The sequence below is a fragment of the Salvelinus sp. IW2-2015 genome, unplaced genomic scaffold (genome assembly GCF_002910315.2).
Source record: "Salvelinus sp. IW2-2015 unplaced genomic scaffold, ASM291031v2 Un_scaffold1753, whole genome shotgun sequence".
NCBI classification, from domain to species: Eukaryota; Metazoa; Chordata; class Actinopteri; order Salmoniformes; family Salmonidae; genus Salvelinus; species Salvelinus sp. IW2-2015.
Window position 1 is genome coordinate 177,944 of NW_019943134.1, and position 15,129 is coordinate 193,072.

General features: G+C 47.6%; 1 protein-coding gene across 1 annotated transcript in view; it reads right to left on the reverse strand.

The window, feature by feature from the left end:
• The window catches only part of LOC112071873 (cGMP-inhibited 3',5'-cyclic phosphodiesterase 3A-like), a gene marked incomplete at its 5' end in the record, with an annotated part of 73,974 nt that overhangs the window by 33,875 nt on the left and 24,970 nt on the right, over window positions 1-15,129 (reverse strand). Inside the window, one exon of the mRNA XM_024139305.2 lies at window positions 947-959. Within this exon, the coding sequence (XP_023995073.1) occupies window positions 947-959 (13 nt within the window). The remainder of the gene's footprint in view (window positions 1-946; window positions 960-15,129) is intronic.

The following is a 15,129-nucleotide window of genomic DNA, read 5'->3' on the forward strand; positions in this document are numbered from 1 at the left end:
CTCTAGCCAGTCCTGTTAATGGATGCCATAAACCAGGCCAGCGCAGTTACAGCTACAGCTTGGCCTCAAGATGTGGAAGGGAAAGGTATCATGCAGAGATGAGAAGCTTAACGGTAAAGAACGTAGGCAAAACCAGGGACAGAAGAGCCATGAGTACAGTACAGCTTTATTGGGCTCAATAGTTTGAAAACGGTAGTGTGTGGAAGGGAAAAGGTTATCACTGGCAGAGATGAGAAGCTTAGTTAAAGGACCGTTGTACAGGTTCTGGCAGGGGGGTATGCCGATACCATACCTCAATTCATGGGCATTTCCCTTTAGACCGGAGCGTCTGGTCTACTTGGGCAACTTTACTCATTCCAAATCTTAGGCAAAGCCATACATTAAAGCTAACAGAAATATTGCTGCGATTGCCAAGAAAGGTATCGCCTTGAAATGAAATTGGATTCTCCCCTACCAGTTGCAATGTGGCTGTACAGAAGTAATAGTTGTATCACACTGGAGAAAAGTTACTTACCGCTTGAGAATAATTAAATACATTTACAGAATTTGCAACTTTTATTGAATTATATGGACGAATCTCCCCCCACATCACATTTGAATGAATCTCATATTATCCTTATATTAATGTTATCACACGTAATGTATAATATGTAGCCTACAGCAGGGAACCATATGATCCAATGTCTCATTATAATTATTTTTTAATTGTATGTTGTATATATAATTATTAATTTTGTTTTATTTTTTCTTCTTTGTTACGCTTCATTTTGTTCACTGTCACTTGTGTCCTATATGGTCTAATATCTTTTCACGTTTGTCTGAATGTTGTTAATGGAAAAGTGCAAAAATAAAATAGTTCCAAAAAAAAGGACCGTTGTACCTGTCCAGGTGTGTTCCTGGTCCCCTTTGTCCATGGATCCCTCCCCGTGGCTCAGGCTTTATGTACGGTCTCCCCACAGCTGTGGTAAAGGAAGGTCAGAGGTCAGAGGTCAGAAGAATAATATTCTTTTCCATCAAGTTAATCTATCAATGAAAGGCCGCGTAGATATTAGATATTGTGGGCACCCTAAATATGCCTTATTTAAAACACTAGCTGAGAAACATTTTATTTTAGTCTGTGTACAGTATGTCTACGGTGCTTTCGAAAAAAATATTCAGACCCCTACTTTCTGTCAATTTTTTACATTACAGCCTGATTCAAAAATGGATTCAATAAAAAATAATCCTCATTCCAATCTACACACAATAAAAAAATACCTTAGTTACACCAAGTTATTCAGACCCGTTGCTATGAGACTCGAAATTGAGCATCCTGTTTCCACTTGATCATCCTGATATGTTTCTCAACTTGACTTGGAGTCCACCTGTGGTAAATTCACTTATTGGACATGATTTGGAAAGGCAACCACCTGTCTATATAAGGTCCCACAGTTGACCAGTGCTTGTCAGGAGCAAAAACCAAGCCATGAGTCAAAGGAATTGTCCGTAGAGCTCCGAGGACAGGAGTTGTGTCGAGGCACGAGCTGGGGAAGAGTACCCAAACAGTTCTGCATCATTTGAAATGGTCCCCCAAGAACCCAGTGGCCTCCATCATTCTTACAAATTGGAAGAAGTTGAACCACCAAGGACTCTTCCTAGAGCTGCCGCCGGCCAAATAATCTGAGGCACGCGGAGAAGGGCCTGTTGGTAGGGAAAAACCAGAAACAGGAAACCACTCCTCAGTAAAAGGCCACATGACAGCCATGCTATGGAGTTTGCCAAAAGACACCTAAAAGACTCTCCGACCATGGGAAATAAGATTTATCTGGTCGGAGTTGAAACCAAGAATTGAACTCTTTTGGACGTTAATGGCCAAGCTCACGTCTAGGAGGAATCTGGCACCATCCCGACGGTAAGCATGGTGGGCAGCATGCATGCTGTTGGGGCGTTTTTCAGCGGCAGGGACTGGGGAGACTAGTCAGGATCGAGGGGAAAGGTTGAACCAAAGCAAAGCTACAAGAGATCCTTGATGGAAACCTGCTCCAGAGCGCTCAGGCCTCAGACTGCGGTGAAGGTTCAACCGTTCCAACAGGCCAACAACCCTAACCACACAGCCAGACAACGCAGGAGATGCTTCGGACAAGTTCTGAATGTCCTTGAGTGGCCAATCAAGAGCCCGGACTTGAAACCTGATCAAACTCTTCTGGTAGTACCTGAAAATAGCTTGCAGTGACTCTACCCATCAACCCTGACAGAGCTTCAGAGGATCTGAGAGAGAATGTGGAAACCCAAATACCAGGGTCTGCAAGCTTGTGTAGCGACATCAATTCCAAAAATAACGATGTGACAGCACTTTGATCACACTATTTTACGGCCCAGATATCTATTGTGTTCTGAAGGAGTCAGTTTTAGAAAGACCCATGAGGAGGCCATTTGAGTCAAAGGTACTGGTTTACAATTCGTTTTCATATTGCACATCTGAATATCAGGTTCATTCTTTCCCAAGCTCTCTCTCTTTCTCGCTCTCTCTCGCTCTCTCTCGCTCTCCTCTCTACATCTCTCCGCTCTCTCTCGCTCCTCTCTCCTGTCTCGTCTCTCTCAGCCTCTCCTCTCTCTCTCTCTCTCTCGCTCTTCGTACTGGCCAGACATTTCTTGGCAGACTGTTCCGATTTCAAACACTCTCTGTAATCTCTAAGACCAAACTCATACCACAAAACAAACTGAAAATGCTGAAATAAAACATCATTCAGTGAGGAAGCAAAAAATATGAATAAACCCCACCCCACCCCGTACCCAACACACACACACACACACACACACACACACCACACACACACACACACAACAACACACACACACACCACACACACACACACACACACACACACACACACACACACACACACACACACCCACACACACACACACACACAACACACACACACACACATACCCCCTCCCAACACACACACACCAAATGGCTGAAAATGTCCTACTGGGCTGTCCACACATTAAAAGAGCATGATTTCCATATGGGCTGTCCACAAACATTAAAAAAGAGCCATGGTTTCCTAACTGGGCTGTCCAAACACTTAAAAGAGCCATGTTCCTACTGGGCGGTCCACACATTAAAAGACATGTTGCCTACTGCTGTCCACACATTAAAAAGACATCACAGAAGCTGCGAGGACATTTTAATTAATGCATGCATACACGTAGCCAACCGCCATTGTCTCCCCAACCGCCTTCGTAGCACTGCCTGTCTCCCAGACCGCCTGGGTCTCCCCAAACCGGCCTGTTGCTCCCAACCGCCTGTTCCCCAACCGCCCTGTCCACCACCAACGCCTGATCACTCCAACCGCCTCGTCCCCCCGACCGTCTGTCACCCCAACCGCCTGTCACCCCAAACCGCGTTTGTCTTCCCAAACGCCTGTCTCCCCAAAACCTCCTGTCTCCCCAAACCGCCATCGTAGCCAACCGCCTGTCGCCCCCAACTCCTGTCTCCCCAAACCGTTCTGTCTCCTCAACCGCCTGTCTCCCCAACCGCCTGTCTCCCCAAACCGCCTGTCTCCCAACCGCACTGAGTCCCCCCGAACGTCCTGTCACCCACCAACCGCTGGTCTACCCCAACCAGCGTGTCTTCCAACCGCCTGTCTCCCCCAACTGTCATGTCTCCCCAACCGCCATCGTAAGCCAACCGCCTGTCTCCCCACCGCCTGTCCCCCAAACGCCTGTCCTCCCAACCGCCTATCTCCCCAACCGCCTTCGTAGCCAACCGCCTGTCTTCCCAACGCTGTCTCCCAACGCGTCATGTCTCCACCAACCGCCATCGTAGCCAATACCGCCTGTCGCCCCAACGCCTTTCGTAGCCAACCGGCCTGTCTTCCTCAACCGCCTGCTGTTCGCGCAGACCGTCTGTCACCCCAACCGCCTGTCACCCCAACCGAGGGTCTCCCCAACGCCTGTCCCCCACCGATCCGCCTGTCTCCACACCGACCGCCTTGACCCGACGCCTGTCCCCCCCCGGACCGCCTGTCTTCCCGACCCCTGTCACCCTGACCGTCTGTCTCCCCGACCGCCTGTCACCCCGACCACGCCTGTCCCCCATGACCCGCCTTTCCCCCCGGACCGCCTGACACCCCAACCGCCTGTCTTTTTTTTTTTTCCTCAACGCCTGACACCCTAACTGGCCTGTTCTCCTCACGGCCGCCTGTCTCGCCCAACCACATCTCCCCCGCTAACGCATACTCCCCCCCCAACGCCACTCTGTTCCCCCCCACCGCCTGGCCCCCACGCCTGCTCCCCACCGCTGTCTCACCAACCACTTTCCCCCCACCGCTGTCCCCCCACCCATCTGCCCCCTCAACCGCCTGGTCCCCCACCGCCTGCCCCCAACGACCACCTGCCCCCCCATCGCCTGTCTCCCCGACGCCTGCCCCCCAACGACCACCTGTCCCCCCAACCGCCTGTCTCCCCGACCGCATACCCCAAACGACCACCTGTCCCCCCAACCGCCTGTCCCCCCACCGCCTGTCCCCCTGACACGCCTGCCCCCCCGACGCTGTCTCCCCAACGCCTGACCATCCCAACCGCCTGTTTCCCCAACCGCCTGCCCCCCAACGACCACCTGCCCCCCAACCGCCTGTCTCCCCGACCGCCTGCCCCCAACACCACCTGTCCACCCCACGCCTGTACCCCTCCGCCTGTACGCCCCACCACCTGCCCCCCGACCGCCTGATCCCCCCCACCGCCTGTTCCCCGCTGACCGCACTGCCCCCACCGAACCGCCTGTCCCCCCCACCGCCTGTCGCCCCTGAACCGCCTGCCCCCCCGACGCCTTGTTCCTTGCGGGTCTCTCTCCCCCAACCCCCTGACATCCCAAACCGCCTGTCTCCCCAACCGCCTACCTGCCCCAACGACCACCTGCCCCCCCAACGCCATGTCTCCCGGACCGCCTGCCCCCAACGACCACCTGTCACCCCACCTGTACCTCAACCGCCTGTACGCCCACCACCTGCCCCCCCGACCGCCTGTCCCCCCACCGCCTGTCCCCGTGACCGCCTGCCCCCCCGACCGCCTGTCCCCCCCACCGCCTATCTCCCTGACCGCCTGCCCCCCCCAACCGCATGTCTCCCCAACCGCCGACACCCCACACCGGCCTGTCTCCCCAACCCGCCTGTCTCCCCAACCGCCTGCACACCCCACCGCCTGTCTCCCCAACCGCCTGTCTCCCAAACCGCCTGTCTCCCCAACCGCCCTGTCTCCCAACCGCCTGTCCCCCCGCACCGCCTGTCCCCCGGACCGCCTGACTCCCTGAAAATAACAGACTAACTGTCCCCCTGCCCAAACTATCAAACATGTTATATTCCACACGCGGCTAGGCATCCACATTCGCATTCATGTATACACGCACGCAACACACACGCACACGCACGCTACGCCGCACGCACGCAACGCACGCCCGCACGCACGCACGCACGACGCACACACACACACACACACACACACACACACACACACACACACACACACACACACACACACACACTGGGTTGACCGTGCAAACTGCCAACACAACAGCGCTCTCTTTGTTGTTAGCTCAGGGTCATTAGGCTAAGGGTGAGTACCTACACCCTGACTGGAAAAGTGCACAAGAAACATTTTCTCAGAATGAGACACACTACAAGCCTTTGTGCTCTGTGTAACACCATGCTTTAAGAGGCAATCTGCACTTTAAACAATAACAAAGCGGACTCCCCGCCATTATTTCAGTAAAAAGCTCAGGGATCGGGCTAGAGAAATGTAACCAATCTCAAATTCATAGACGGCGCTATGGATGCAAGGACTGAGGATCCATTATATGAAATTATAGTTTTCAACCATGTTTTGAGGCTAAACAGTCCCAAAAATAGATGTAGCAACAGCAGATTGTCCTTTTACCTGCTGGCATTTCCTCTACCCCAACTCCAGGTTCTACAACATTTGGGAGGAGGTATTCTAATTTAAACCATCTATAATGCGTCAGAAGGCAGCTGAGAGATGTGTTTAAGGTGGTTTCTGGTGTCCTCAAAGTAACTTTCACTTGGGGTTGGATGTAATSTTCAGGAAAAAATATACTATAAAGTTTGTATATTGTATTACTCCAGTCAGTTTGTGATCTGTCTGAGAGGGAAAGCTTTGTTGGGTTGTTAGACCGTGTGGTTCATCTCTGCTTTGTTTTCAACATTGGGCCTAGATTCAATACGGACCACGAAAGATCCGCGTTATAGAGAGATTGGCATTTAAAGGTTGTTTTCGATTAAGCCGACATATGCAGTGTTTACCGTGAATGTGGTCTTTGCGAATGCGGAAATACTGCTTTAAAAAGATAAATAGCCTTGAAGGGGGAGGGGGGGAGGGGGTAGATTGAATCTAGCCCTTAGTTTGTTTGGTTCTTTATAATTCTAGTCAGTCAGTAGTTTGTTTGGTTCTTTATAATTCTAGTCAGTCAGTAGTTTGTTTGGGTCTGTTTGGTTCTAGTCAGTCAGTCAGTAGTTTGTTTGGGTCTGTTTGGTTCTAGTCAGTCAGTAGTTTGTTTGGGTCTGTTTGGTTCTAGTCAGTCAGTAGTTTGTTTGTGTCTGTTTGGTTCTAGTCAGTCAGTAGTTTGTGTGGGTCTGCTTGGTTCTAGTCAGTCAGTAGTTTGTGTGGGGCTGCTGTGGTTCTAGTCAGTCGTCAGTAGTTGTTTGGGACGTTTGTTCTAGTCAGTCAGTAATTTGTTTGGGTCTGTTTGGTTCTAGCAGTCAGTCAGTAGTTTGTTTGGTTCTGTTTGTTTCTAGTCAGTAGTAGGTTTTTGGTCTGTTTGGTTCTGAGTCAGTCAGTAGTTTGTTAGGGTCTGTTTGGTTCTAGTCTGTCAGTAAGTTTGTTTGGGTCTGTTTGGTTCTAGTCAGTCAGTAGTTTGTTTGGGTCTGTTTGGTTCTAGTCAGTCAGTAAGTTTTGGGGTCTGTGTTCTAGTCAGTCAGTAGTTTGTTAGGGTCTGTTGGTTCTAGTCAGTCAGTAGTTGTTTGGGTCTGTTTTCTATCAGTCAAGTATTCGTTTGGGTCTGTTGGTTCTAGCAGTCAGTAATTAGTTTGGGTCTGGTTTGGTTCTAGTCAGTCGTATTGTTTGGGTCTGTTTGGTGTCTAGTAAACCCGTAATTTGTTTGGGTCTGTTGGCGGAGGCACTATGACACCATAACAAGCCTACATCACTTTAATGGTGGTTGACATCGTCTGTACACAAGCCCTGTCACCCTGTCATCTCACTCACTCACACACACACATCACAACACACACACACACACACACACACACACACACACACACACAACACACACACACACACACACACAACACACAACAACACACACACACACACACACACACACACACACACACAACACACATTTTGTACTAAAAATCTATCACCCTGTCACTCACACACACATACAACACACACTCAAACACATACACACACTTTGTACACAAAGCCTTGTCGTACTGATGCCCTGTCTGCTGGATCTGCACCGTACGGCACTGAGGTCTGGCCAGTTGTGAGCTAAACAGGACTAGACAATCATCTGACCACACACAGACAGTCACACACACACACCACAGACAGACACACACAGCACACACACACACGCAGACGCACACGCACAGACGCACATGCACACGCACAACGCACGCGCACCACACAGACGCACACGCACAAGCAGACACAGACACAGACACAGACACACACACACACACACACACACACACACACACACACACACACACACACACACACACACACACACACACACACACACACACACACACACACACACACACACACACACACACACCACACACCACACACACACACACCACACCACCACACCACACACACACACACACACACACACACGCACACACCTGCCTATTAGCAGTAGGACAAGCCATGGTAACATTAGCTAGGAGACTAAATACTCTCCTGTAGAGAACTGAGTTTCTGTACTGTGTGTAGTTGGACCTTAAAAGGAACCGTCTATGGAACAGTATCAGTCTAAAGAGCATCATTAGTCTCTGACAGACAGATCTTTGAAGCACTATTCTATTGCCAAACTGTTTTGGTTTCCCAGGACCTACAAGAGTTGGGGGTGAGATGGAAGAAAGAGCAGGACGGGAAATGGAGGTATCACTGTAAAAAAAAAGAATCTAGATGTTTAGACGAATTATTATTAAGTAACTGGTTCCACAGACTTTTTAATTGACTGAACTTTTCGATCAAAGTCTTACCTGAACTTAAAACTTTTCATTGTCTCACAAAGACATGGCGAACCAAAAATCTCAAAATTGGACTCATCAGACCAAATGTCCAATGTCTAATGTCCATTACTCATGTTTCTTGCCCCAAGCAAGTCTCTTCTTATTATTGGTGTCCTTTAGTAGTGGTTTCTTTCCAGGAATTTGACCATGAAGGCCTGAATTACAGTCTCCTCTGAACAGTTGATGTTGAGACGTGTCTGTTACTTGAACTCTATGAAGCATTTATTTGGGCTGGAATCTGAGGTGCAGTTAACTCTAATGAACTTATCCTCTGCAGTAGAGGTAACTCTGGGTCTTCCTTTCCTGTGGCGGTCCTCAGGAGAGCCAATTACATCATAGCGCTTGATGGTTTTTGCAACTGCACTGGAGAAACTCTAAAAGTTCTTGAAATGTTCCCGGATTGACTGACCTTCATGTCTGGAAGTAATGATGGATTGTCATTTATCTTTGCTTATTTGAGCTGTTTTTGCCATAATATGGACTTGGTCTTTTACCAAATAGGGTTATCTTCTGTATACCTCACCTACCTTGTCACAACACAACTGATTGGCTCAAACACATTAAGGAAAGAAATTCCACCAATTAACTTTTAACAAGGCACACTTGTGAATTGAAACGAAGTCCAGGTGACTACCTCATGAATCTGGTTGAGAGAATGCCAAGAGTGTGCAAAGCTGTCATCAAGGCAAAGGGTGGCTACTTTCAAGAATCTCAAATATAAATGTATTTTGATTTGTTTAACACTTTTTTGGTTTCTACATGATTCCACATGTAGCGGCAGGTATCCTAGTGGTTAGAGRGTTGGGCCAGTAATCGAAAGGTTGCTAGACTGAATCCCCGAGCTGATAAGGTAAAAATATGTCGTTCTGCCCCTGAACAAGGCCCACTGTTCCTAGGCCGTCATTGTAAATAAGAATTTGTTCTTAACTGACTTGCCTCGTTAAATAAATCTGTGTTATTTCATAGTTTTGATGTCTTCACTATTATTCTACAATGTAGAAAATAGTAAAAAAAGAAAAAAACATTGAATGAGTAGGTGTGTCCAAACTTTTGACTGGTACTGTATTGAGACAAGTTGAGCAAACACATAATTTTACGTTGACTGACTTTTTGCCTAAGTTTTCTGAAGTTGGAGCGAAGTTTGGGGCAACTTAACATTTGAAGTCAGGTAACACTTTAACCCGAAAAGTTGTGTAAAGTAAAAAAAAAAACGTCTGTGAAACCAGTTAATTGATTAATAACAATGATGGAGGATGGATGAAGGGTGAGGCAGGGAAAGAACAGACGGGTCTCTATTGTCTAATACATTCTGTGCTTCACCCTTTACCCTCAAATCTCTAGGATCTTAATTGTGATATTACCATCACGGTTTTTCCTCCTTCATTTTCCATCGTGTCAGCATTCAGTAACGTCCTAATTTAAGCAGAAATAACGCCAACTTTGAAGCTTTAAAGCTATATGCTCCTTATCAGTACAACCAATCTGGATGTGGTTCTGGATAGGGAGGCCCCTCCTACTTCCATTCAGTTGAATACCTTTCTCCCACTGCACTAAACACACACACGGGCACGCAGACACACGCACTCTGCACTGCACTGGCTGCTGTTATCTCCTACACATCTGGAGCCAGAGTAGGTATTCGGTTAATTACTGGAAGAAACTAGACGGAGTAGCTAGGTTACTGGAAGAAGGTAGACGGAGTAGCTAGACTACTGGAAGTAGCTAGACGGAGTAGCTAGACTACTGGAAGAAGGTAGACGGAGTAGCTAGACTACTGGAAGTAGCTAGACGGAGTAGCTAGACTACTGGAAGTAGCTAGACGGAGTAGCTAGACTACTGGAAGTAGCTAGACGGAGTAGCTAGCTTACTGGAAGACAGTAGACGGAGTAGCTAGGTTACTGGAAGAAGGTAGACGGAGTAGCTAGGTTACTGGAAGTAGCTAGATGGAGTAGCTAGCCTACTGGAAGAAGCTAGACGGAGTAGCTAGCTTACTGGAAGAAGGTAGACGGAGTAGCTAGGTTACTGGAGAAGGTAGACGGAGTAGCTAGACTACTGGAAGTAGCTAGACGGAGTAGCTAGACTACTGGAAGAAGGTAGACGGAGTAGCTAGACTACTGGAAGAAGGTAGACGGAGTAGCTAGACTACTGGAAGTAGCTAGACGGAGTAGCTAGACTACTGGAAGAAGGTAGACGGAGTAGCTAGGTTACTGGAAGAAGGTAGACGGAGTAGCTAGGTTACTGGAAGTAGCTAGACGGAGTAGCTAGACTACTGGAAGTAGCTAGCGGAGTAGCTAGACTACTGGAAGTAGCTAGACGGAGTAGCTAGACTACTGGAAGTAGCTAGACGGAGTAGCTAGACTACTGGAAGAAGGTAGACGGAGTAGCTAGACTACTGGAAGAAGGTAGACGGAGTAGCTAGACTACTGGAAGTAGCTAGACGGAGTAGCTAGACTACTGGAAGAAGGTAGACGGAGTAGCTAGACTACTGGAAGACAGTAGACGGAGTAGCTAGACTACTGGAAGTAGCTAGACGGAGTAGCTAGACTACTGGAAGAAGGTAGACGGAGTAGCTAGACTACTGGAAGTAGCTAGACGGAGTAGCTAGACTACTGGAAGAAAGCTAGACGGAGTAGCTAGACTACTGGAAGAAGGTAGATGGAGTAGCTAGACTACTGGAAGACAGTAGACGGAGTAGCTAGACTACTGGAAGTAGCTATACAGAGTAGCTAGACTACTGAAGACAGGTAAAACGGAGTAGCTAGACTACTGGAAGTAGCTAGACGGGAAGAGGAGTACTAGAACTAGCTGGAAAGAAGGTAGACGGAGTAGCTAGGTTACTGGAAGAAGCTAGARGGAGTAGGTAGACTACTGGAAGTAGCTAGATGGAGTAGCTAGACTACTGGAAGTAGCTAGATGGAGTAGCTAGACTACTGTAAGTAGCTAGACGGAGTAGCTAGACTACTGGAAGTAGCTAGACTACTGGAAGTAGCTAGACGGAGTAGCTAGACTACTGGAAGTAGCTAGACTACTGTAAGTAGCTAGACGGAGTAGCTAGACTACTGGAAGTAGCTAGACTACTGGAAGTAGCTAGATGGAGTAGCTAGACTACTGTAAGTAGCTAGACGGAGTAGGTAGATTACTGGATATAGGTTGGTATCGGAGTAGGTAGATTACTGGATATAGGTTGGTATCGGAGTAGGTAGATTAAAGGAAGTAAGTAGATTACTGGAAGTCGTAGATTACTGGAAGGAGGGAGATTACTGGAGGTAGATAGATGGAGTAGCTAGATTACTGGATATAGGTTGGTATCGGAGTAGGTAGATTAAAGGAAGTAAGTAGATTACTGGAAGTCGGTAGATTACTGGAAGGAGGGAGATTACTGGAAGTAGATAGATGGAGTAGCTAGATTACTGGATATAGGTAGATTACTGGAAGGAGGTAGATTACTGGAAGGAGGTAGACAGAGTAGCTAGATTACTGGATGTAGGTAGACTACTGGATGTAGGGATATTACTGGATGTAGGTAGATTACTGGATGTATGTAGATTACTGGAAGGAGGTAGACAGAGTAGCTAGATTACTGGATGTAGGTAGATTACTGGATGTAGGTAGATTACTGGATGTAGGTAGATTACTGGATGTAGGTAGATTACTGGATGTAGGGAGATTACTGGATGTAGGGAGATTACTGGATGTAGGTAGATTACTGGAAGGAAGTAGACAGAGTAGCTAGATTACTGGATGTAGGTAGACAGAGTAGCTAGATTACTGCATGTAGGTAGATTACTGGATGTAGGTAGATTACTGGATGTAGGGAGATTACTGGAAGGAGGTAGATTACTGGATGTAGCTAGATTACTGGATGTAGGTAGACAGAGTAGCTAGATTACTGGATGTAGGGAGATTACTGGATGTAGCTAGATTACTGGATGTAGGGAGATTACTGGATGTGGTGTGTGTGTGTGTGTGATGTGTGTGTGTGTGTGTTGGTCGGAGGTGGTGATCGTGTGTGTGTGTGTGTGTGTGTGTGTGTGTGTGTGTGTGTGTGTGTGTGTGTGTGTGTGTGGTGTGTGTGTGTGTGTATTGCTGGGGTCTTGGGAAGGCTGCATAGAATTGAGATGAGACTGATAAACTGAAATGGAAAACAGCTGAAAACGTCCAAACATGGCCACAGTCACACACTGTCTCATAGTCAGTATTTTCCCTCTGTCCCTGAACCAATACGTAGTATTTATTAGTAATATTCCAACGGTAAATCTTCTCTAGATTGATGCGTGATGCTGAGAATACACAGGCCTCTCACTGTCTCTGTTATGATGTTTTGGTATTATTATTGTGCGTATTAGTTCTCATGGATCCATGTCCTTTAATAGTCTGTGTTTGTAATTAGAAGACGTTGTGGTCGGTTTGTGTTTAGGAAATGCTCCACAGGGTCAACATTTCCTATGAAGGGGTTTACTGTGACATTATTATTGCTTGTTTTTAGCATGAGCTGGTCTACCGAGCTGATCTAACCAGCTGATGCTAACCAGCTGATCTAACCAGTTTGATCTAACCAGCTGATCTAACCAGCTGATCTAACTGAGCTGTCTATCCGAGCTGGTCTATCGAGCTGATCTAACAGCTATCTAACCAGCTGATCTAACCAGCTGATCTAACCAGCTGATCTAACTGAGCTGATCTAACAAGTTGATCTAACCAGCTGATCTAACCAGCTGGTCTAACCAACTGATCTAACCAGCTGATCTAACCAGCTGATCTAACCAGCTGATCTAACCAGCTGATCTAACCATCTGATCTATTCGAGCTGATCTAACCAGCTGGTCTATTCGAGCTGATCTAACCCAGCTGATCTAACCAGCTGATCTATTCGAGCTGATCTAACCAGCTGATCTAACAGCATCTAATCAGAGCAGCTGATCTAACCAGTATCTCTAACCAGCTGGATTCTAACCAGGCTGATCTAACTGAGCTGTCTATCCGATTGCTGATCTAACCAGCTGATCTAACCAGCTGATCTAACCAGCTGATTATTCGAGCTTGATTAACATGATCTACCAGTGATGTCTTACCAGCTGATCTAACCAGTTGATTAACCATGCTGATCTAACGAGCTTTAGCGTAAAACAGTGATAAGTTGTGTGGTGTGGTGTGTGTGTGTGCGTGTGCGTGTGCGTGTGCGTGCGCGTGCGCCGTGTGTGACGGCGTGTGTGTGTGCGTGTGCGTGCGTGTGTGTGTGCGTGTGTGTGTGTGTGAGAGAGAGAGATGGAAGTATGCGTGCCACGTCGAAGAACCAGCGCTAAACATCATGAGAGAGATTATCTCATTGTCTTTAAAAGCTGAACGCAGACAGGAACAGTTCTCTTCCTTCATGTTCCTATCCTCCTTCTCCTTTATCCCTCAACACGCTCATGACATGGACATGAAAGGCCTCTCTAATGAGACAAACACACACACACACACACACACACACACCACACACACACACACACACACACACACCACATAACAGGTCGACACAAAAGGTGCCACTGACCTGAGCATAAGTTTTGTCTGTTAAATGGAAACTTCCTGGCAACATTAGGGTCCTCTGTGTGTGTCTGGAGCAACATGCAAACGGACAACAGAGGAAGGACTACACACAACCCACGCAAAAACAGACGTATGCACCACAACACACACACGCACAAACATCGCACACACACTTCAACACACACACACACACACACACGCACAAAACTCATATACGCTGGATGAAAAAAAATGAAAACTGGATGAAAACAAATGTCAAAGTCTTGATGTGGTGTTTGTTTGTTACCAGGACTTCTTCCTGCTTCTTCCCAAACAGACTATGCTTCTTCTCAAACAGGCTCTGCTTCTTCCCAACAGACTCTGCTTCTTCCCAATAGACTCTGCTTCTTCCAACAGGCTCTGCTTCTTCCCAACAGACTCTGCTTCTCCACAGACCTGCTTCTTCCACAGACTCTGCTTCTTCCCAACAGACTCTGCTTCTTCCAACAGACTCTGGTTCTTCCCAACAGACTCTGATTCTTTCCCAACAGACTCTGGCTTCTTCCCAACAGACTCTGCTTCTTCCCAACAGACTCTGGTTCTTCCCAACAGACTCTGGCTTCTTCCCAACAGACTCTGCTCTTCATTCCCAAACAGACTCTGTTCTTCCCAACAGACTCTGCTTCTTCCCAACAAGTGACTCTCGGCTTCTTCATCGAACAGAACTCTGCTTTTCCAACGACTCTGTTCTTCCCAACAGACTCTGCTTATCGTTGCCAACAGACTCGCTTCTATTCCAACAGACCTACTTGCAAAGACTACTGGCTGGCTTCCCAACAGAAGCTCTTGATATCATTCCTAGCACAGGACTCGGTCTCTTAGCCGCAATAGTACAGACTCTCGCCTTGCTTCCTCCACTACATGACCTCCATGGCTTTCTTCCACACAATGAGCAGAGCTCTTTGTCTTTTCTAACTCAGACTCTGACTTCCTGTCGCGAGCAGACTCCGAGATATACTTCCAAGCACTAACTCTTGTCTGTCTACCCAACTCTGTGCTTTCTTCCGCAACAGACTCTGCTCTCCTCTCCCCCAACAAGGACTCTGCTTCCATTCCCATCATACTCTGCAAGTGTGTTATATATCAAGGGAATACGTTTTCCGGCTGTCATTTTGAATGGTGTCCAATATGCTAATATGCAACAGACCATCCATACGCTTCTTCCCAACTCAGACTCTGCTGTTCTTCTCAACACACTCTGCTTCTCCCCAACAGCTGCGTGCTTATTACCCAACATGGCTATCTGAACCAC